Consider the following 22,206-nt stretch of genomic DNA (forward strand, 5'->3'; position numbering starts at 1 on the left):
AGGGGGCTGGTGGGCCGCACAGGGCAGCGCGGCCGCGGCCGCTGCAGACCAGCCAGCCGGGTCGGTCCTACTGCTGTGTGACGCTGCTGCTTGCGCCGCGCCCTGGTTGCAGGGACAAGTATTACACCAACAAGCACGCGTCGGCGCGGCAGGCGCTGCTGCAGGTGAGGGGGCCGCCTGCGCGCGGCGTGCTTGCACGCTGAGCGTGTGCTGCACGCTGCTGCCGCCACGTCACGTGCTGGCTAAACATGAGCTCCCAGCCTCTGAACCTGCCCATGCCGTGCTTTATTCCCCACTGCTTGCAGGCGCTCAAGCAGTTGGGGCCCTCCACCACGGCACCCAGCAGCGCCAGCCATGCCGCGATGCCGCCCGCCGCCGCCACTGGCGCCGTCACCTCCGAGCAGCTGAGCAACCTGGCCGCCATCATGGCGCTGGAGGGCGTGCATTCGGACGTGGTGCTGCAGACGCTGGGCCTGCCCACAACCGCCGAGGCCGCCGCCGCCGCCGCCGCCTCGGGTGCCGCCCCGGCGTCCTCGGCGCCCATGCCCGGCCTGACGGCCAGCGCGCTGGCCAGCCTGGACAGCGCCACGCTGAACAGCCAGCTGCTGCACGCGCTGGCCAGCCCCTCGCTGAGCAGCCAGACGGCGTTTGACATGCGCGGCAGCTTTGACCTGTCCACCGCCATGCGCTCCACCGGCAACTCCATGGACCTCTCCTCCCTGCAGCACAGCCTGGCGGCGGCCGCGGCGGGCCTGCCCATGGATGCAGGCTCCGTGGCGGGGCGCATGCACACCGCAGACAGCCGCAGCACGCTGGCCTCGGCCGACTGGTCGCGCGGCCCCAGCGCCCGCACCTCCATGGACACGAGCGTGCTGCTGCCCGCCACCACCGCCGGCTTCCTGGCCCCCGCCGCGCCGCTGGGCCCCGCGGGCGGCCTGGGCGGCATGCAGGCGCGGCTGTCACTGGACGCCGCGCTGCAGCTGCAGCACGCGCAGCAGCAGCAGGCGGCGCACCAGGCGATGCTGGCCAGCCACTCGCGCATGTCCTCCTCGGCCTACCCGCTGCCGCCCATGGCCCCCCAGGCCAACATGGCATCCGTCATGCACAGCGGCTTCTACCAGCCCCAGGCGGCGCCGCCACCGCAGCCGCAGCCGCCGCAGCCCGAGATGCAGCACAGCCTGCAGACTGTGCTCTCGTCTGGGCTGTACGGCGGCGGCGGCGCCCCCGCCGTGCCGGCCCCAACCCGACACTCCATGCACGAGTTTGGCGGCAGCGGCCTGCTGCCCTTCAATGACGCCACCTGGGCGCCCCAGCTGTCCCAGCAGCAGCAGCACCACCAGCACCAGCTGGGTGGCTACAGCACTGTGCTCCGCCCCTCCATCGACCGCGCGGGACTTCCGCCCCTGCCGCCGCGCAGCCCCAACCAAGGTGCGCCACACTGCATGTCGAACCCAGTCCGGCGCGCATGCTGCCTGCCTGGCTGGTGGCGCTGCGAGGTGGCCTGCAAGCCAACCAGTGTTTCATTGTCGTGTGTGCTGCCCCCGCTGCTGATGCAGACACCCTGGGCCGCCAGGCCAACAGCGGCTCACCCGACTCCCTGATGGGGCTCCCCGCCAGCGGGTGGCCCATCACGAGCCGGGTGACTGCGTAAGCCAGGTGCCCGCTTCTCTGCTGTGGCGGGGCACCCTCAGCTTTTAGCGAATCGCCCCTCGAGGCCCCTCTTTCTTTGATGCTGCTTGCAGCCGTAACTGCCAGTTTTTCCTGCTCACCAATGGCGCGTGCGGCACGGCCGCAGTGTTGCCCCATGCCTCGGCCCGCACTGGTGCAGCCCTTTAATCGAATCCCCCCTTCCCATCCCCAAACCCCCCACGCTTTCTGCCGACCCCTGATTTTATTCGGCAGGCACGACCTCATGTCCGTATTCTTGCCCGCCCCTTCGCACTCCTGGGCCACTCGCGGGCTCGCCAGCCTGCACCATCGCGTCCAGCGCCCTGCCCCTGCCAAGCCAGCCGGCCCTCTCGGCCCAGCTGGTTCCATTTAATTAGTGGCCAGTTGTGTACCTTCCCTTCGCGTCGCCCGACCCTCCCCTCCCCTCGCATCCTTGTAGCCTTCTCTTTGCCGCCGCGTGCTCCCTCTGATCCGCGTCTCTCCCCCACGCTCGTTTTGGGAGAGGTGCTCAGGGTGCGCGAGCGCCTTCTTGCAATTGATGCCGAAGCATCACCAGCCAATACCGGCGTTCCACACCCGCCCGCCCTCTCCCCCCCATCCTCTGCCACCATTTTTGTGGCGCGGCTCCGCGCTCCCTCGGATGCTCCTTGGCTTTCATTCACCCGCCTCTGCGAGCATTTTTTGCAGTCCCTGTTTTTTCCGTCGCTCCTGTGCTGCAACGCAACGCCAACTGATTTCACCCCTCCCGTCACACAAACATCAGGAATCGTGCTTCTTCTTCCCTTCACGAAATGCATTTCCATAGCTCCCCAGCATTGTAATCTGACAGATCGAGTTGGGATTGGGTGGCCACGCGGGTTGACGGGGTGCGGTGGCGGCTGCGGGGCAAGCGCTGCCTACAGGATAAAGAGGTGTGCAGAAAATTCAGGGTGCACATGATCGGGAGATAAAAGTATGTGCAACCCCTCTGCAAGCACTTGCAACGCGACAACAAATCTTTAGGACCTGCTGGGAGCGCTGCCCCCGCCACAGCGCGCACGCCATGCGGAGCCAGTGCTTCCCATTGCCCGCGTTCCACGCCACCCTGGTCCCACTGTGTTTGTCTGGACACTCTTGCTGGCCGATTGAAGGGCCCACCGGGGCTGCTTCGAGCTCCCAGAAGCAACACTTGAACACAAACAGTGACCGCAAAGCCACTGCGCACTCCCACCGGCCCCTGCCTTCCAAGAGCGGCCACTCCAAGCTCACAGCCCGCCGCCATGGCTCACCAGCTCACTCGGGGCGCCGTGCAAAAGCTGGTGGCAGGCATCACGGGAGAAGGGCCTATGACGCTGCAGGTCTTGGGTGAGTCAAGACCGTGTGCTGCCGGGCTGCGCGTGTCCGCATAAGCTGTAGCCCCCGCGCCGCTGGGCGCCCCAGCGCGCCGCCGCTCGTCAGCCCTGCCCCTACTCCCAGCTGTTCCCCCGGCCTTCCCCACCCCACCCCACCCTCCGCCCTGCCCTTGCTTGCTTGGCATGCAGGCCTCAAGCGCCTGCAGAATGCGCAGGCACAGCAGGACCGCTTCCGCGCGCTGCTGAGCGACGGCGAGTACAGCCACTCGTGCATGCTGGCCACGCAGCTGGCCGAGCTGATCCACACCAATACGCTCAAGGAGAACAGCATTGTCACGCTGCACGACTACATTTCCAACCAAGTGCAGAACAAAAAGTGCGTGTGTGCACGCTAGGGTGGCAGGTTGGGCGCACCGCAGGCAGCGCTGCTACCTGTTCTGGGCCTCCTACTCACACGATCCGCGCCTATTCCTGCCTTTGTGCCCGTCCTGGGTGCAGGGTGGTGATTGTGCTCAACCTGGAGGTGGTGCAGTCGGACGCACAGAAGATTGGCGACCCGCAGATGTATGACAAGGTGCATGCCGGGGGCGGCGCCCCGCCCGCCCAGAACGGTGCGGGCCCGCCCCCACAGCAGTACGGCGGCCCGCCCCCGCAGCAGTACGGCGGTCCACCGCAGGCATACAATGCCGGAGGCGGCTTCGGCGGCCCTCCACCAGGCAACCAGCCGGGCAGTGCCTATGGCGGCCCGCCTCCCAACCAAGGTGAGCTGTGCTGGCTGGCTGCGCTGCTGTGGCCGCTGTGCCATTGCGACCACAGGTTCCCTCCCTCAAGCCGTGTCTGACGGGTGACAAACGCATGCTGACACTTGCATGCAGGCGGGAACCCCTATGGCCAGCCTGGTGGCGGCGGTCGTGGCTACGGCGCTCCAGTCGGCGGCGGCTATGGTGCCCCCAACGCGCCCTACGGCGCAGCGCCAGCGCAGCAGCAGCAGCAGCAGCGTGCCCCCGGCAACCCCTACGGCCAGCCCGCACAGCAGTACCGCGGCGCGGGGCCAGGTCAGGCCCACATGCAGCTTGCCCTGCCGGCAAGCCATGCGGACAACATGGCACGGCATGCCTGGCTCGTGGCCCAAATGCACAAAGCTGCAGCTGCGCATGTATTGCCCATCTCACCGCCTACCCCTGGGCCCCCGTGTGCCCTCCCATGCCTGCCGCAGTGGCCCGCAATGAGGCCCCCTCCCACATCATGCCCATCAACGCGCTCAACAGCTACCAAAACCGCTGGACCATCAAGGCGCGCGTCACCAACAAGAGCGACATCCGCAGGTGGGCCGCCATGCACCAGGGGGCAGGTGCTGGCGTGCCACGCCTGTACAGGCATCCCTTATGGTGCTGGCCACCCCACCAGCCAAAGCTGGGACATGTTGGCACCCGCATGCCTTCCTGCACGGCCCTGCTTCGCTGACTGGCTCCCTTGCCTGGCCTGCCTGGCCTGCCTGCCTGCCACCCTGCGCGCACAGGTACACCAACGCTCGCGGCGAGGGCAAGTTCTTCTCCTTTGACCTGCTGGATGCACAGGGCGGCGAGATCCGCGTCGTCTGCTGGAATGACCAGGTGAGACGGGGGCCGGTGCCTTGGTGGGGGTGGGCCCCGGGGGCGAGATCCGAGTCATCACCCCATCAGTGCCAGCAGCTTGTAACCACAGCAGCGCACGCATTGGGCTGGATCAGCCAGACGGGGGCGGGGCGGCCCGCATGCCATGCAGGATGCACTCATGTGTTGCCTCCTGCATTCACTCACTCCGGCTGGGACACCCACCCCCCCCGCACCCCCCCGGCGCCCGCAGTGCGACCGCTGGGAGCCTGTGATTGATCAGGGCAAAGTGTACCTCATCTCCAAGGCCAGCCTGCGCAACAAGCGTGGCAACTTCAACCAGGTGCGCCCGCCCTGCCCCTGCCTCAGCCGACTGCCCCAGCTTTTTGCCACTGTGGCGGCCAGCCTGCTTGGCCTCTCCCGCCCTCCCCACCACCCCACCCGCCCTGAATCCACCCACCCACCTGCCGCCCTGCAGACGCGCCACCAGTACGAGATCCACCTGGAGAACTCGTCGGTGGTGGAGGCGTGCAACGAGGAGGACGACATCCCGCACATCTACTTCAACGTGAGGCGCTGCCCAGCCCGCACATGGCAGGCAGCACATGCATGCGCGTGCACGCACACACACACAAGGCATGCAGGCATGCGCCCAGCGGGCACCACATGCCACCCATGCGGCCGCACAGTGCGCTGCTCAGCCTGCTGCTGCCGCTGCTGTGCCCCTCCCCCTCGAGCGTCTCGCCTGCAGTTCTGCAAGATTGCCGCGGTGGAGGACACCCCTCCGGGCAACTCGCTGGATGTCATCGGTGCGTCGCCTCATGCTGGGCTCGCTGGACAGCTGTGCGGCCCGCCTTGTGGCCTCCCTGCTTGCTGTGCTGTGCCCACGCAGCCCACAGCCTGCCCGCCCCTGTGGCTGCCGACTCTAATGCCGGCTCCCTGCCTCCCACCTTGCAGGCGTGGTGGAGAATGTAATGGATTGGGTGACCATCACGAAGCGCGATGGCACTGACACGCAGGCAGGCCCCGCCGCAGCCGCTAGCTCCGGCACCCGCTCTGCCTGCTGTATGCATTCCCCGCTGCACGCACTGCCCCCCACTGCTTGCCCCCCCGGGATGCGCAGCCGCCCTCCGCCTCCTGCCCTCCCCGCCCGCAGAAGCGGTCGCTGACGATCCGCGACGACAGCAACCGCAGCATTGAGCTGACGCTGTGGGGCAAGTATGCCAACGAGCCGGGCGACCACCTGCAGGCGGTGGGTGCCACACGCCTGGGCTGGCCAGGGAGGGGCGAACTAAGCTGCTGCCCGCCTGCCTGCCTACCCAGCCCACCGCTGTGCCCCTCCCGCCGGCCCAAGCCTGCCTGACCTGCCTCTGCTTGCCCCGCGCTGCCCGCCCCTGCCCCTCCCCGCCTGCAGGCCTTCCAGAACGGCGTGCACCCCATTGTGGCGATCAAGAGCGCCCGGGTGGGGGACTTCAACGGAAAGACGCTGTCCACGGGTGCGGTCCCACAGCGGGACTGCGCGGCAACTTGGGCGCTGGGGCCGCTGGCCTGCTTTGCCCCCGGCCACCATCTCGCATATGTGTCCCCCCAGCACCCAGCACGCTCCTCCGTTTGGCGCCTCCGCCCCCCTACCACCCCACCTGCCCCTGCAGTTGCCTCCAGTACCGTCATGGTGGACCCGCTGGATGTGCCCGAGGCGGTGCAGCTGCGGCAGTGGTGAGGCAGGGCGGAAGTTGTGCTGAGGAGCAGTATGTCCTGCTGGGCTGCTGCGTGGCCCGCCTCCATGGCGGGGCACTGCCTGGTTGCACCTGGCAGGCAGCATGCCAGGCAGCAGGCACGCCGCCGGCGGTGCATGGTCTCACAGCTGTGGCTGTGCTGCGCCTGTGCAGGTATGACTCAGGCGGCGCAACCATGGTTGCAGAGGCGCTCAGCCGGCCCAGTGGCGGGCGCAACGACCGGCGCATCACGCTGGCCCAGGTGGGTGGCCGCCGCCAGCCACTCACCGCTGGCTGGTGCAGGTGTGGAAGCTCCAGGTTGCCGGTGGTGTGCAGGGCGATGGCGCCACCCTGCCGCCTCCTCCCTGTGCAGATCAAGGATGAGGGGCTGGGCCTGGGCGAGAAGCCAGACTGGGTGCTGGTGAGCAGCTGCTCGCCGCCCCCGCCCCCGCCGCCGGTACTGGTGCTGCCCTGCCGCCTTCCCGCCCTGCAAGCTGGGCCGCGGCGGAGCTTGCTTGCGGTGCGCCACCTGCCCATTGCTGACTGGGTGTGCCGGGGCTGCTGTGGGTGGTGTGTGTGTGCGTGGCGCCATCACAGGTGTCTGGTGCCATCACCTTCCTGCGCAACGAAAACATGTTTTACGCCGCCTGCCCCAACAAGCTGGCCGAGGGGCGGCAGTGCAACAAGAAGCTCCAAGACAACCAGGACGGCACCTGGTAAGCGCCCCCGGGGTGCCCCGCCTGCCCCCCCCCTGCACCTCCTGCCCTGTGCCCTCATGTTCCACGCCTCTGCTGCACACAGCCTGCGCGGATCATTCCCACGCCCACCGCCATCCTGCCCCGCCACACCCGCACCACGCGACACCCACCCACTGCCTGCAGGTCCTGTGAGCGGTGCAACGGCAACTTTGAGCCTGAGTACCGATACATGCTCAACTTCCAGGTGGGGGTGGGTGGGCGTGGGGGTGGGGTGGGGGCGGCAGCCTGCCGCGCAAGTGCATCGTGGCGGCCCTGTCTGCTCCCTGCCTCTGCCACAGGCTGCCCCCCGCGCCGCCCGAGTCGCTTGATCCGCCCGCTGCCCGCAGCTGTCTGACCACACGGGCGAGGCGTGGGTGACGGCCTTCCAGGAGCAGGGCCTGGACATCATGGGCAGGAGCGGTGCGTGGCGCCGCGCTGGCATGCCGCGGTGCACCACCCTGCCGCTGCGCGCTGCCTGGGCAGCCGCAGGGGAGTGTCAGGCGGGAAGGGCAGGCCGGCGGCGGGCGCATCGCCCGCTTGTTCAGGCCGCCCGCTTCCACGCCCACCCTCCCCACGCCTGCTGCCCGCCCCCTGGTGCGCAGCGGCGGACCTCAAGGACATGCAGCAGACCCTGGACGAGGGCGACTTCAGCTCGTACATGCAGGTGGGGCGCAGGGACGGGTGGGCTGGGCAGCCTGCACTCGCGAGGGCCTGGCGCCACCTGGCCAGCTGGTATCTGCTGCCGCACGACCCTGTGTGTGTGGGGGGACCTCTCCCTGGTCCCAGGCCCAGCCCCCCCCCCTGCTGCCTGCCGCGCGTGTGCGCCCCGCAGGACCTCAACTTCCGCCACTACCTGATGAAGCTCAAGGTGACCAACGAGGTGTACAACGACGAGACCAAGCTGCGCACCAGCGCCGTCTCCGTCATGGCCCCCAACTTCACGCAGGAGGGCAAGGCCCTGCTGGACATGATTGGCAAGATGGAGCGCGGGGAGCCCGTGTTTGCGCCGCGCCCGCCGCCCCAGCAGCAGCAGCAGCAGTACGGAGGTGGCGGGTATGGCGGCGGCGGGGCCTATGGTGGCGGCGGCGGCGGCGGATACGGCGGCCCGCCACCGCAGCAGCCCGGCTACGGCGGGTTCAAGCAGCAGACCCCACTGCGCCAGGGTGGCAACCAGAACCAGGTTGGCCGCTCTGCCCCCTTGAATCAAGCGTTGACCTGCATGCCTGCTGTACGCTGACAACGCCTGCTGTTCGCCTGCAGAACTTTGGTTACCAAAATCAGCCAGCGCCGCAGCAGTATGGAGGCGGCGGCGGCATTGGGGGTGGCCAGGCAGACAGGTTCTGGTGAAGTCGAGGCTGACGTTGTGCTCGCCGGGTGTATTTTCTCTCTGCTCGATTGAACAGCCACTTTTACCATGTGTGAATGCATGGGTTAGCTTGGGGTTTATTGTGCAAAGAAAAGTGCAAGGGGATAGATGGTGGTTCGGCGCATGAAATGCCGTGTGTTATGCACGGCATGAGCATCTGCTGCAATGAAAGGGGACGGCGGGGCCTGGATCAATTGCTGCTGGGGCAAACCACTCAATGGGATCAAGTGCCGCAATAGCCTGTCTGCACTCATCAAAACTGGAGGCATGCATCAAAATTGGTAGTGGAAAAGGGGCAAAACAAACAAAACGACAAACAAAAATCCATGACGGTAGGTCATGTAAGGGTGGGTGGGTGGTGGTACTGCCGCGCATCATCTAGGCAAAAAGTAGTACATGGGAGGCAACTTGTCAATCCAGCTCGTCATAGATGTTGCATTCAACGATCCGCCGCTCCACGTCCTTGAATGACAGCACATCCTCGCCCCACAGCCATGCATAGCAGCCTGTGTCCCTTGCCCCATGGACATCATTCCTGCAGAAGGCGCAGAATTCACCTCGTATACACAGCCACAGTTCACTGGCAGGCATACATACACTCGCTCTCGCAGCCCCCCCCCCCCCACACACACACACACAGCGGCACCAGCGGTCCTTGCCAGCCCCACCAGGCACCTGCGGTCGTCCCCAACGTGCACGCAGGTCTCGGGCGGCAGGCCCAGCGCCTCACAGGCGGCCACGAAAATGCTCGGATTCGGTTTTTCCATATTAACCTCGGCTGAAAATTAAATCGAAGAGGTGTCGGGGCCAGGGCAGCGTCAGCGTGCATGCACAGGCTGAGGCAGCAAGGCACACGGAGGCCGGCACAAGAGGCAGCCAGGAGCTGGCACCTGACACAAGTATCGCGTCCCAGAGGTGCTCAACCTCCAGGTCGCGCAAAATTCTCCGCAGGCCTGCAGGCAGGCACGGGCAGGCTGGCATCAGCAGGGTGACGTGATGCACAGCGTGCGGAGCAGTGCGTACGCACGAGTGTCAAAGTTGCTGACAACTGCAGTCTTCAGGCCCCGCGCCCGGATGCGATGGATGGCCTCAACCGCGCCCGGGGTGACAAAGTAGGCGTCACCCCTGCAGTGCACGTAGAGCAGTAGGAAACGGGGGTTGGATACCAAGGGTGGGTGGGACAGATCGGCAGTTTTCTTCCACATGGGACACCGGCAGGGCGCAGGTACCTTGAGTAATGATCATACAGAGTTTCAAACAGCGCCTCGCTGCTGCAACCTGTACTGCGGCGTACAATCTCGCGCCAGAACTGCCTTCCACTGCCAACATATCTAATGGTTGACTGACCCCAGGGCGAATTATAGGCTTCGCGAAAATTGTCAAGCACCTGCTCGGCTGACAGCGTGCAGCCGTACTTGCGAGCATGGTGCAGATAGACCTGCACAGTTCGCATGTGGCATGTGGCAGTGTGTGAGTGAGACTGGGCGGTTGCCACCCGCACTCCAACATCCTCGCCCTCACCCACCTCCGCCACGGGCTCTGATGGCAAGAGCAGAGTGCCCGCAGCATCTACAAGCAAGCCTTTCAGCTGGGGCGTGAACTGCAGCAGTGAACAGGATGCAAGCTTCAGCCCCGCCCCTCCTGGCGTATCGCCGCCGCCGGCCGGTGCCCCACAACCATCTGCCGCCTGACCGCGCCCTGCCTCCTCGCTGCAGCCCTTCACTTGGCTGCCCCGATGCCTCCAGCCGCCAACCCGTGAGCCTCCTGGGTGTAGGCTTGCCTCAGAGGTGACAGTGGGTTGGGCGGGCCGCCGCAACCACTGGGGCTCATCAACCCGCGCTGCCAGCGCCGCCAGGGCTCTGCATGGAGGATGTGCAAGTGCCTGAGCCCGCAAGAGGGGAACAGCAGCTCCAAGTGTGCGGAGACAGTGCCACCCGAGGCCCAACATCTCGCCCCGACACTGGGGGAGTGCGGATTTGTAATGGGGGACGCCATGCCTGGCCAGCGCATGTAAAATTGCTTCTCACAGTACAGCCCGCAGCCAGTACAGCGGGCCTACAGTGCGTGTTTCCAAGCCAGCTCGCTCTCTTTCGGCCTCGGAGCAGCCGCGCAAGGACAGGGGTCACGATGACGCGTATCTCTGTCCTCGCCGATGCGCTGGTGAGGCGGGATGGACCTGGAGGGGGCTGGAGGTGCTGCTGCGCAGCGGGACTTGCCTGCGGGCGGCTGAAATCCCATTCAGCCGTCTGCGCGGCCTGCCGCCCCCTGCGCTGGGGATGGGCTGAGCATGCCGCGCTAAGGGAGAGCATGCGGGCGCAGAGCAGTGGCCTTGCGACTGAGGTGGCGGCCCATGGATGTGGAGGGGGTCAGGCAGGCAGGCAGGCGCCTGCCCCGGGATGGAGCATGCAGAGCTGGGCAGCAGGGGCAGACAGGACCCCTGGTGGCCATCTGCTGTCGAGCGAGCTTGGACAGCGAGGTGGAGCGCCAGCTCGAGCGGGCAGCCCGGCAGAGGCTGTCGGCAGGGGTCCCCGCCTGCGGTGCTGCCACTGCACTCCCCCTGAACTGTGTGCCTGGCTTCCTCTTGCGCCGCCCCGCAGAAGACGATGTACAATGCCGAGAAGCGCGGCAAGAAGCAGGTGCTGCTGCGGCCCAGCTCCAAGGTGGTGATCAAGTTTCTGTCGCTGATGATGAAGCACGGTGAGCCTGGAATGGTGGCCCGGTGGTCCATCATATGATGCGCAGAGCGTGGTGCAGCTGCTGGAGCTGGCGGCGCGTGTGCCCCGTCATTTGATGGCAGCGGCTGGCTGGAGATGGGCTGGAACAGTAGCCTGGGGAGCTGGTGATGTGCGGCCGAGCTGGGAGCAACCGGCAGCTGTGCCCGCCTATGCTCTGAGCGCCCTGCGCCCTGCTGTGCAGGCTACATTGGCGAGTTTGAGTTTGTGGACAACCACCGCTCTGGCAAGATTGTGGTGGAGCTGAACGGCAGGTGTGTGCCGGTGTATGGGCAGAGAGATGCCTGTTGGTGGGGGACATTGTTTGCTGCTACCAGCAGGTAGCTGAGACCGTGGCAGTTGGGCATGGCAGCTGGCACAGAGCTGCTGGGCAGCATCCCCAATGCCGCCACCAACAGTGCTCCTTGTCTGCCCGACCAGGCTGAACAAGTGCGGTGCCATCTCGCCCCGCTATGACATTGCCGCCAAGGACATTGAGGCCTGGGTGGGCCGCCTGCTGCCCTCTCGTCAGGTTTGTGCTGCAGCTGGGTGTCGGATGGATGGCTGCGGTGTGCTGATGGGCACATCTGCCATGGCTTGCCGTGCCACGCCGCAATTTCAACTTGCTTGATGTGTCCTCTGTGTCTGCAGTTCGGCCACATCATCCTGACCACCTCTCAGGGCATCATGGACCACGAGGAGGCCAGGTGAGCGGCAGGACTTGCAAGGTACCACGGCGGAACACAGGCAGCATGTTGAGCTCTTTCCTGTGTATGGCTGCAGGCGGAAGAAGGTGGGAGGCAAGGTTCTGGGTTTCTTCTATTGATTCTAGCCCGCATCTTCCCCGACGCAAGCGCGGCAGCAGAGAAGGAGTGTGCTACGCATGGCAGCGGGAGGCGAGCAGCCGCCGGCTGTCGGTTTGGGCAACCTGATGAAACGCCCCTCGTCAGCGCTGCCACCTTGCTGCACTCAAATTGCCACACTCGTGTGTGGTATAGGTGTAACACACGCGCCATAGGGGCTCTTGCAAGAAGGCAGTCGTGGTGGTGCAGCGGCAGTGGTGCGGCTTGCCATTGGAGATGCCACATGTCGACGGGAGGCAATCGGATGCATAGGTGCCCAAGCAGCCTTGCATCACACTTGGAGCAGGGGGCAGGTGTGGGCATTAGGAAGTGGGACGCTCTGCCACGCTGGAACAAACTGCGGAATGCTGTCCCATTCAACATTTCTGTCCGTTGGGGTCACAGAGTTGAACAGTCAGTATGGCCGCCATGATGCACAATGCCCAACATGTGGTGCGTGTTGTAGCAAAGAGAAGAAACAGTGCTTGAAAGTTTGAACAAAATCAGGTGTACTGAGCAGGAACAACATGTGGTGAAAACATTTGCCAGAGCTGCGCTATGATACAAAAACGGGCGGATCAAGGGAGCAGGACGAACTAACTGGCAGAGGGAGGCGGTGAGGACGGGTGCAAATCCGTAGGGAACATGGAACCAACAGCGGTTCGCCGCGCTCGCGCCACGTATTCTATCATGTGGTCCACGTGGAACAGCTTGCCCACCGCCACCGCCGCTTCATCACCCAGCGGCACGTGCAGCCTGCAGCGGCTGAGAGTTGAAGAAGTAAGCAACCGAAGTACATGCCAAGGCACCACAATCAAAGTGGCATGATGCAAGCGCCGCCGACCGCACCTGTCCATGGGCCGGACCAGCTCATTAAGCTCGACGCTGGGCGTAAACGTGAGCAGGGGCGCCGGTGCACGCTGCGCGTGAGGCTGTGCCAGCGGGCTTTCACCCGCCTCGCCATCCTGCTCCCGCTGCCGCTGCAACTCCCGCAACCGCTCCATCCGCGCCATCTTCTCAAGCATGTCCAGGTACCTGCTGGTCAGGGGGCGCGGGATTTAGCCTATATGCACTTTCCCCACTTGGCTGTGGGAGCAAACTCGGGCTGAATGCGGGCAGGCGTCCACCACCTACCGGTGCTCCTTGCGGATCAGCTTGGCGGGCCACTCGCCGGGGCGGAACTGAAAGCCAGAGTGCCGTTCCTGATAGATCAGCAACTGCAGAGGCAGATCAGAGGGAGGCAGAATGGCTCATCAGGTTGATGAGGCGTGCACATGCTAGCTGGGGACACCTAGCCCGATGCCATAGCTCCTGCTCGCCCACCTGGTCCCGCAGGTCGCGCAGCTGCTTGGAATTGAGCTGCTCCAAGTTCTGCTCAAGTGCCTTGGTGCCCTGCACAAGGGCAGGGGGAGAGCAGGGAAGCGGAGTCGCAGCCAAGCAGGGCAGAAGACTTGGCCTAGGCACAACTGGCTGCCTGCTGCTCCCCTCACCTGCAGTGCCCTGAAGTGGGAGTAGATGCGGTATCCCGTGTAGTAGACGGTGATGTTGGGCAGGGGCGTCAGCATCAGCGGCAGCTGCAGGGTGGAGCAAAGCGGGCAGGCTGGAAAATGGTACCCATACCGCCTGTGTAGCGCACGCACGGTGAATGATGTTACCGCAGCGAGGACCAAGTGGCCAATACCCAGCTCCTCCCACCTGGGGCACCATGGCCAGCATCCACCACACCAGCCGCATCGTGTGTCGCCGACGCCCGTCAGCTGCCACGTGTCGCAGCTGCCGCCGCACCATCCGCTCCTTGTATGCAGTCTGCAACAGTCAGTGAGGCAGCACAGCGGCTATGATGAGTAGCAGGGGAAAGCATCTCCGGCCTGGTGGTGGCACGCTGCAGCCTGCCGATTCGGTCCTCCCTGCTCCTGCTTGCTCTTGGGTTCAGTGCCCACCGCGGCCTGGTATCCTCACCGGATAGATGACCTCCACGGGAGCGGGCTTGGAGGGCAAATTCTTGAGGAAGGTCTCACGCGGGTCCTCCCTGGCCAGCACCGCCTGTGCCATCCTGTACCCGCGGTTGCGCAGCGTGCCCTCCGATGCCGTCTCCAGCTTGTGCCACTCGGTCCACAGGCGGCGCTGGACCTGCAGGCAGGGGGCGTGCGCTGGTGAGCAGGCAAGCAGACCATCGCCCATGGTTGTTTGGTGCCTTCCAGCAGCAGCGCGCTCACCCAGCGGTTGGCTCGCTGGCCCAGCAGCTGCACTTTCTCCTCCAGGTTGCGGCCCTCGCGCCAGTTGCGCAGTGCCTGCCCAGCCTTGCCCTGAACGTCTGCGGCTGCCGCCGCCGCCGCCGCCGCGCCGCCTTCCGCGTGCCACAGCCAGTGCCGCCGGAAAATGGGCAGCAGCAGCACGCGGGTGGTGGGCTCCATCGCGCGCCTTGCTACACTCGCTGGGCCAAAGCGCCTTGACTGATGGTTCAACCCAACAACTCAACTCAGGCCTGTCCACATCGATCGACAGTGATCAGATTCGCCCTTGCTGAACACAAAGGGGGCCCGGGCGGGAGGTCGCGGGGCCCATTATGGGCGAAGCGTGGGGGCACCCCAGAGCCCGCCCTCTGCCTTCAAACCGACACCAGCCGATGATGTGCAGCTGGGGAACAGCCTTGGATGAGAAACGGCCGGCCTTTGCAGTCGATGTCAATCGCCGACCCCGGCGGGCCCTTCCGCTCATGCATGAAGAGGTCTTGCCACCGAAATCTCCCGCTTGTGCGCTCATTTGCAGGATGCAGGCGCTGGCGTTCAGCAGCAGCTCCCTGGTGGGCAGCCGCGCGCTTGTGAAGCAGGCTAGCAATGGCACCGCGCAAAAACTCGCGATGAAGAGCCGCAGCACCTACCAGGTGAGCCGGCAAGGCTGCTGCAGGGGCCCTTGTGGCTGGCGGCAGCGAGGGCCTGGTGCTCTGCTGGGGCGCCCGCCTGGCCGCCGCCACCCCGCAGCGGGCGCCTTCCCGCGTTGGGTCCTACTGTCACTGATCCTTCCTGCCGCATCCATTCGCATGCAGGTGCAAGTGGTGGTGGGCGACGATGAGCCGCAGGACAATGCTCTGAAGCGGTTCAGGCGGGAGGTCATGAGCGCAGGCAAGCACCGCACTCACCGATCTTTTTGTGCGTGCTGCAGCTTGCCTCGGCGCGCATTCCAGGAGGGAGTTGCCGCGAGAGTGGGAGCGCAAATCCCATGCCTTCTCCCTGCCCATTTCCGCAGGCGTGATTCCCGAGGTGCGGCGCCGGCGGTACTTCGAGAACTCTGTGGACGCCAAGAAGCGGAAGCACAAGGAGTCGCGCATGGCGATGAAGCGGCAGCAGGCGGTTCGCAACTTCAGCCAGGTGTCAGGCCAGGAGCCGGCGCCGTTCAGCGACATGTTTGGTGCCAGCGACGACCTTGACCTCGCGCTGCATCTTTAGGCTTCTCCAGTTTTCAACCCGACGCCATCCCCGACATGTTATCTCTTCTCGCTCTACTTTCCCTGCTGCCAGTTTCATTTTCGTTGTGCGCACCTCAAGTTTCATAAGCCCCGCTAGGATGGAACAATTACAGCAATTGCAGGCAAAAGGCAGGAGTTTATGATTTGGATCAACGGCCAGCAGCTCAATCGTGCGCAGCTCGCTGCTTGGCCAGCTTTTTGCGCAGTCGGCCCGGCAGCGGCTTGTGTCGCTTGCTGGGTGGAGGGGACGCAGGCAAGGCGCCCTCGTCATCGCTGCTGCTGAACCCCGCCAGCTGCCCTGCTGCAGCCAGGTGCTGCCGCTGCCGTTTCAGCTCCTTTAGCTTCCCTGGAAGCATGAGCGCTGGCGCCGGTGCTGGCACCTGCAGCTGCTTGCCCTTCTTCTCTTGTGTGGGAAGCCCTCCAATAGGCTTGTGCGTGTACTTCAGCTTCAACTGCCTCAAATCGTCCTTCTGCTGCTGCTTGGCTGCTGCAACATGGCGCTTCCCGCCCTCTTTCTGCTGCTGCTGCTGCTGCTGTACCGCATCCAAGTAGTATCCCAACCCCGAAGACCCCTTTTTGAAGGCATAACCGGGCCGGCCCCCAGCAAACTTGCGGCTGGCAAAGAAGCTGGGCAGTTCCTCCACATCCGGGGGTGGCTGATGGGCCTGCTGCGCCACGCGGCGGCCTGCACCATGGGCATCGCTGCTGCTGTCCTCCTCGCCTTCCGACTCGCTGCCAGAAGCACCAGCTGCCCGAGCAACTTTGCGCTGCCGCTGCTGCCGGTCCTTCTTTTTCTCCTGAAGCGTCTTCATGCCCAGTTGGCGTAGCACATCCTCCTTTTGCGGCTCGCCCAGCTCCTCGCCTGCGAGGCACACCCAGGATATAGTAAGCTGGTGTGGATGGCAAGCAGCAGTACGCCAGCAAGCCATCAGCCTGCAAAGCTGGATGCAGCAAGCGAGCAGGAAACAAAGCCACCTCAGCACGCGTTGTGAAGCTTGCCTACCTGTGGCATCATTCAGCAGCCCCAGCTTCTCCTTTGCTATTTGATAGCTCTCGGCGAGCTTGACAAGATTGGGGTCAACAGCCTGCACGTGGAAAAGACAATGTGTATCATGTCAGCAACGTGATGGCTGGTACAGGATTGATCCTGCACAAACCATCCCATGCGCACCTGGCCATGCTGCTGCAGCAAATCGACCATGGCGCCAGCCAGGCGTGCCATCTCACGCGTGAAAAAGCTGAATGCATGGCCGTCGGTGGCCAGCCGCCCCGTGCGCCCCACCCTGCACGTCACCAGGCATGCACTCAGACTTCTTTAGGGCATGTGCAGGGCAGCTCACGCAGCTCAGCAGCTTAATTGAGCAACCTGTGGATGTACTGCTCCATGTTGGTCGCCAGGTCCCAATTCACAACATGGGGTAGCCCGCGAATGTGGAGGCCGCGAGCTGCAACATCGGTGGCCACCATGATCTGCAAGATTCACAAGTGCAACCCGGGGAGGGTGGTCACCAGCACAACAACCAAGGGGTACACCTGGTGCCCGGACCACCTGCTGTCCACACCTGCGCCTTGCCGCTACGGAAGTCCAACATCGCGACCTCACGCTCCTCCTGTCCACGCTCGCCGTGCAGCAGGGTGGCGCGGTAGCCAGCCTCCTGGACCAGCCTGTGCACAAAGCGGCACGTCTTGATCCTGCATGAGGCACAGGTCAGCACCATGCCAAGGAGGGTTGGTTGGCAGAGAAGGGCCGGCGATGAAGGCAGCGGCAGCGGCACACGGCCACAAGCATCACATGTGCTGTGGGGAATGCAGTGCCACCGACCTGTTGGTGAAAATGAGTACCCGCGGCCTCACACGCGCTCCCTGTGCTGATGCTGTGATCTTTTCAAGATGCTTGATCAGTTTGTGAGACTGCACAGAGCACGCCGTGTCTTACGTCATGCAGAGCAGAGACCAGCTGATTCCAGCCCCATACATCCATGCACTTTCCCGTGCTCACCTTCTTGTGTTCGGCACACACTTGCACCACCTGGGTGATGCTGCTGCTGATGCAAGCTGCAGAGGTTGCCACGCGGATGACCTCCGGCTGCTGCAGCCAGGCCGCCGCAAGCTCCTGCAGGGACTCGGGCATGGTTGCCGTGAACAGGGCCACCTGCATGGGGAGAACAAGGTCGACAAAATGGAGCATAGCACGGTGTCTACACTGCCAGTTCATTGGCCCTTCAAATTGTGCCATTTGTGCCAGTCAGCGCGATCCCCTCCCTACCTGCACTCTGCGCATCTTCTTCTGCTTCTTAGCGATGCCCTCCTGCTCAGCTGGCGGCAGCAGGTGTTGCTTCAGCTGCTCAATCTGCGGCTGGAAGCCAAGCCCAAGCATCTTGTCCGCCTCGTCGAGCACCAGGTAGGAAACCTGGGCTGCAACACAAAATAGAACATTTTTGGCATGCAAACTATCTGGTGTCTTGCAATTGAGGCCTCGGTTTCGGGAAACAAGGATCACTGCGAGTAGTAACTGCACAGTACGTGCAGCACTGGTACGTTGCTCAGCTTGAACCGTAAAAGGTGTCGTCATTGGCCAGTGCATGATGATGCATAACAGCGCCGACCTAGTGCAGCAGCCACGCGCGTGCAAGCAACAGCATGAATGCAAGACAAGGAGACCTCAGAAAGAAAGTTGGAGACAGCATGGAGAGTGCTCAGAAACTGTGAAAGCAACAAAAATATGCTTCATCAATGGTCTCAACAGCATGCGACGTGCACGAGATGATGCAGGCAGAAATGGGCCCGGCTCAGCAAGCCGTGCGGCAGTTGAAGAGCGTACCTAGCTTGAGCGCGCCGTCTTGCACGTGGTCCAGCAGCCTGCCAGGGGTGGCCACCAGTAGGTGAGGCTGTTTGCTAAGCGCCTCCACTTGCTGCTGTTTGTCAATGCCTCCCGTGATGCAGCAGGTCCTGAGCCCACAGTACTTGCGCAAGTCACGACAGGCGCTGGCCACCTGCAACAGCAATCGCTAGGATGTGAGATCAAGCATGGAAAACTGGCATGCTCAAACAGCTAAAAGCAAGCAAACACAGCCAGCCACGTTGCATGCCAGAGTTCTGGACAACCTGCTGTGCCAACTCGCGGGTCGGCAGCAAGATGAGGGCCAGCGGGCCGTCTGGAAGTGTGCTGCCGCCATGCCCCTTGGTGGCCAGCAGCTGCAAGCAGGAATGATCCTGTGGAAAGCCCCTTTTCGAGGATGTGGAGTCCCCCAGTACCACCTATGGGTCACGCTCCGAGTCGGCCAGGCAAAAGCTGCTTGCATGAGAGGGAGGACATACGTACCACGGCGGCAGGTAGCATGTAGGCCAGGGTTTTCCCGCTGCCTGGCTCCGAGATGGCCTCCACATCGCGCCCTGCCAACAGCACCGGCCAGCACCTGGGGGTGCACACAGCGCACAGAGCGAGGCTGGGAACGCCACAATACCACGGCATGGGTGCTGCCAGTCATGCCATTCCCACCCACCTGGTCTGTATCGGCATGGGGTCGCTGAAGCCCTCGCCTGCCATGTAGCGCTGCACCAGCTCCGGGAACTGCTTGAGCTCGTCGCTGATGGCCGCCAGCGGCAGCCGCTTCTGGCGCGGCGCCTCGGTCTTGGCGGTTTTGACGTCCAGCAGGTTGACTGCAGTGGACAGCTTGCGCCTCTTGGCTACTGCCACATCCTTAGTGTCTTCTGCATCGTGCGCCGCTGTGCTGCTGCCGTGTGCATGCTTACGCTTGGCGCTCACACCCGCCACCGCTGCCGCTGCTGCTGCCACGCTGTTGACGGCCCCCGACGGCACGCCAAAGGTGAGATGGGCATATCGAGACAGCTCTCCACTGCGGGCCTGCAGCTGCGGCTCCTCCCGGTCATCGGCCAGGTCCTGTGCGGTTAGGCTGGGGTCTTTGTAGCACACGCCTCGGCACAGCCGCCTGGCCTGCTTCTTCTTGCGCTCCCTGCGAGGCTTGACCGCCTCAGCCTCCCCCCGCCGCTTCTTTTTGGCCGCCTTGCGAGCCAAGTAGTCGACGCCCATGTCCGCCGCCGCTGCCCACCACCGTCGCCTGTGGGTGTGCGTATGCGGGCCGGTGCAGCGCGCTCCCGTTGCTTCCGTTGCAATACGGCTCACTGTCGGCTCACTTCCGGCGCTGCGGGCTGCTCTGGAAGTGTCTGCATGCAACTTGCGCCTACATGCATGACCCCAACGCAGGCCTGTCCACCGTTTGTGCTGAAGTGCGCAATCTAGCAGCGTTTATTCCCTGGCTGGCCTCTTTCCAGCATGGCTGAGGTGGCGCAGCTCAGCTCAGCACGGCGCTGACAGCGCCTACATTCTAAATGCACATTAGGCCCCCAGGGGAAGCCCATATCAGCTGGGGCTGTATTTCTTTTGCAAATTGCATTGTGGCTCTCAAAATTTGAGTCAAATCATGTTGCCGTCGCCGCCCACTGGGTGGCAGCAGGAGGCGGGCAGAAGGGGCATCCAGGGCCCATCCATGCATGAGCAGTGGAGGCCGAGGCAATGCCGCAGTTCAAGCAGATCGCCAGGGAAGATGCTGGACAACGCAGTTCCACTGGGAACGGAGGCAGGCCTTCATCCAGCTCGGAACGGCACTTGGCCATCCCCCGGTCGACTGCCAGCCCTGGTCGGTGTGTTCGCATGTGCTAATTTAATGAGGAAATCGCAGGCGCAAAGCCGCATGTGATGCAAAGTCGTGCCGTCCGCTCATGCGGCTGCAGCAGACCGGAGCCGTTTTTGTCTTTGTAAATCCTTGCCTCCTTTGCTGCGACCGTGCGGTCGCCAATCATGGCGGCCTGGCTTGGGGTGGTGCTGCTGTTGCTTGTGTGGGCCGCCGATGGGCAAGTGAACTCCTGCAAGAGCACATTTTTCGTGTTCCCAACGGCCAGGTGCGTGGATGTGCCCAGATTGGGACGCGGGGGTGCCGCGGGCAGCGTGCGCTTCGGGGGCACTCACGACGGCAAAGGCGCCTTGCAGCTGTCGGGCGCAATGCAAGAAAGCCCGAACAAGCCTCCCCTGAAGACGCTGCAGCCCTGGCGGGTTCCGCCAGCCAGCCGGCCCTGCCGCCGTCCCGCCCCGCCTGGCCGCTGCCACCAGCTGTGCCGCCGTGCCTCAATGCAGAGTGAATTCTGCTGCTGGCCCGGTTAGCTACTTCATCTACCGGGACCCCCGAGGGGCAAGCGGCCAGGCATACTGCAGGTGTGGTGCCTGCCCACGCTCCTACGCCTCTTGGGCGCCCCCCGCGGTGCTGTGCAACAGCGCCCTGGATCTCAAGAATCGCCCCGTTGCCGCCGCCCTCCCCAAACCGCAGGCAAAAAGGGTTTGCCTCGCTGGGCGGCGTGCGCTCCTCGCCGCTGTCCAGCCTGGGCACCGGGTCTGCCGTCAACCTGGCCACCGAGGAGCAGTGCAGCCAGCCGGCATGCCATGTGCGTGGCAGCGCTGGGGCTGCTGCCAGGGCTGCTGCCAGGGGTGCTGCACGCCGCCTCTGCACCCACTGCGGCGGCTGCCGCTGTCCGCTGCCGCCCACCACCCCACCCGTTTGACAAGCCACCCATGAGCGTCTGTTGCCTGCCCCGCCTGCAGGCCTACATCGCGGTTGAGTGCGTGCCCAACGGCGCCTTGGCCTGCAGGCCTGATGCAATGGGCAATGTGGGGTTGGGCAACGTGGGTGCCGACAACTTTGGGCGCGGCTGTGTGGGGAACAACAACATAGGTGCGGCGAGCGCACAGGAGTGCGGCGGGCCGCACTCCTTGGCGGCTGGGGTGGGATTGGCTGCCAAGGGGCGCGCGCTGCTGTGCACAAATGGCGCAACTGGGTGCCAGTGTGGGGACCCTGCTTGGCTGCTGGGCGTGGTTTATCAGCGCCAGCCCAGAGGCGGCACTGTGCCGCACTGGTGTTCCTATTCCCATACTGTTATTGTTGTCTGATGGGAAGCAACACTGCTGGCAGCGGGGGCGGACCGCTGCCAGTTTTGGGTTGGGCTGCACTGCGCTGCCTCACCTCCCTCTTGCCCCCGGACCCTGCCGTGTGACCTGACCACGACGGCATCTCCTCGCCACTCCCCCTCCACCCTGCCGTGCTTCTCGCCCTTGCCGCTTCGTGTTTCCCTCTGCTGCAGGCGTCAACAACTACGGCAATGACAACGTGGGCGTGGGCAACATGGGCAGCCGTAACGTGGGCTTCTCCCTGGTGGGTGTAAACCCGGCTGCCGAGGACCTTGCAAGCTTTGGACATGGGGAATTGGGAGAGAGTATGAGTCTTGGTTGCATGCAGGTGGGCGACGACCTGCACTCCATGACGCTCAGAACCACCAACGGCACGCTACTGCTGGGCGGCGACAGCGGCGTGGGACCCTTCCCGACCATCCCGCCGCAGCCGCCCTGCGACGTCACCAGCCCGCCGCCGCCGCCGCCCAAGGAGTGCCCCGTGTGCCCGCCGCCCAGTCCGCAGCCGCCCCGCCCGCCGTCGCCACCTGCATGCCCGGCGCCAGTGCCGTGCCCACCGCCAAAGGCGAGTCGTGCGAAGGTGTCCATCTGACCCTGCTTGCGAGGAGCTTGGGAGTGCCACATGGCAGGGGCGCAATATGCGGGTAGCATGCTGCAGTCATGTGATACTACACCATTCCCGCGCACTGCCTGCAGTGTCCAAGCAGCCCACCGCCTCGTCCAAAGCCGCCGCCCCGCCCCAAGCCCCCGCCCCCTTCTCCTCGGCCGTCGAACCCTTCGCCGCCGCCCTCCCCGTACCCC

The 22,206-nt window shown here is 64.4% G+C and overlaps 7 protein-coding genes across 7 annotated transcripts in view; 4 read left to right on the forward strand and 3 right to left on the reverse strand.

Moving 5' to 3' along the window:
* CHLNCDRAFT_57225 (hypothetical protein) overlaps positions 1-1,651 on the forward strand; it is a gene marked incomplete at its 3' end in the record, with an annotated part of 2,736 nt that extends 1,085 nt beyond the window's left edge. The window contains exons 4-6 of the mRNA XM_005849468.1: positions 113-164; positions 306-1,428; positions 1,557-1,651. Of these exons, the coding sequence (XP_005849530.1) occupies positions 113-164; positions 306-1,428; positions 1,557-1,651 (1,270 nt within the window). The remainder of the gene's footprint in view (positions 1-112; positions 165-305; positions 1,429-1,556) is intronic.
* Positions 1,652-2,776: 1,125 nt separating this feature from the next.
* Positions 2,777-8,507, forward strand: CHLNCDRAFT_30347 (hypothetical protein). Its single transcript, XM_005849469.1, has 20 exons — positions 2,777-3,012; positions 3,189-3,375; positions 3,498-3,760; positions 4,216-4,324; positions 4,519-4,612; positions 4,845-4,934; positions 5,070-5,159; positions 5,343-5,400; positions 5,549-5,610; positions 5,748-5,843; positions 6,006-6,087; positions 6,244-6,307; positions 6,481-6,568; positions 6,680-6,727; positions 6,904-7,022; positions 7,188-7,248; positions 7,391-7,463; positions 7,646-7,707; positions 7,876-8,223; positions 8,304-8,507. The coding sequence occupies exons 1-20, from the start codon at positions 2,928-2,930 to the stop codon at positions 8,388-8,390; spliced, it is 2,166 nt and encodes a 721-aa protein (XP_005849531.1). The 5' UTR covers positions 2,777-2,927; the 3' UTR covers positions 8,391-8,507.
* A 346-nt stretch (positions 8,508-8,853) lies between these two features.
* CHLNCDRAFT_11558 (hypothetical protein) lies at positions 8,854-9,994 on the reverse strand (the record flags this gene model as incomplete). The annotated part of the gene is made up of 6 exons (XM_005849733.1): positions 8,854-8,944; positions 9,085-9,187; positions 9,300-9,362; positions 9,437-9,534; positions 9,639-9,847; positions 9,935-9,994. Coding segments are annotated over 6 exons (624 nt in total), but the record flags the coding sequence as incomplete, so codon positions are not given.
* Positions 9,995-10,506: 512 nt separating this feature from the next.
* On the forward strand, positions 10,507-12,137 carry CHLNCDRAFT_59623 (40S ribosomal protein S15). Its single transcript, XM_005849470.1, has 6 exons — positions 10,507-10,569; positions 11,007-11,106; positions 11,326-11,395; positions 11,562-11,652; positions 11,772-11,827; positions 11,904-12,137. Exons 1-6 carry the CDS (start codon positions 10,537-10,539, stop codon positions 11,944-11,946), a joined length of 393 nt encoding a protein of 130 aa, XP_005849532.1. The 5' UTR covers positions 10,507-10,536; the 3' UTR covers positions 11,947-12,137.
* Positions 12,138-12,465: 328 nt separating this feature from the next.
* CHLNCDRAFT_142893 (hypothetical protein) lies at positions 12,466-14,376 on the reverse strand (the record flags this gene model as incomplete). The annotated part of the gene is made up of 9 exons (XM_005849734.1): positions 12,466-12,474; positions 12,664-12,718; positions 12,812-12,997; positions 13,097-13,179; positions 13,286-13,354; positions 13,453-13,536; positions 13,658-13,768; positions 13,922-14,092; positions 14,179-14,376. 9 exons carry the CDS (start codon positions 14,374-14,376, stop codon positions 12,466-12,468), a joined length of 966 nt encoding a protein of 321 aa, XP_005849796.1.
* A 356-nt stretch (positions 14,377-14,732) lies between these two features.
* Positions 14,733-15,408, forward strand: CHLNCDRAFT_142894 (hypothetical protein; the record flags this gene model as incomplete). The annotated part of the gene is made up of 3 exons (XM_005849471.1): positions 14,733-14,846; positions 15,009-15,111; positions 15,209-15,408. 3 exons carry the CDS (start codon positions 14,733-14,735, stop codon positions 15,406-15,408), a joined length of 417 nt encoding a protein of 138 aa, XP_005849533.1.
* A 1,059-nt stretch (positions 15,409-16,467) lies between these two features.
* Positions 16,468-18,977, reverse strand: CHLNCDRAFT_34665 (hypothetical protein; the record flags this gene model as incomplete). The annotated part of the gene is made up of 10 exons (XM_005849735.1): positions 16,468-16,711; positions 16,795-16,898; positions 16,991-17,120; positions 17,251-17,339; positions 17,428-17,580; positions 17,695-17,843; positions 18,250-18,421; positions 18,534-18,623; positions 18,751-18,844; positions 18,932-18,977. 10 exons carry the CDS (start codon positions 18,973-18,975, stop codon positions 16,468-16,470), a joined length of 1,269 nt encoding a protein of 422 aa, XP_005849797.1.
* Positions 18,978-22,206: the final 3,229 nt, after the last annotated feature.

Source organism: Chlorella variabilis (genome assembly GCF_000147415.1).
Source record: "Chlorella variabilis unplaced genomic scaffold CHLNCscaffold_5, whole genome shotgun sequence".
NCBI classification, from domain to species: domain Eukaryota; kingdom Viridiplantae; phylum Chlorophyta; class Trebouxiophyceae; order Chlorellales; family Chlorellaceae; genus Chlorella; species Chlorella variabilis.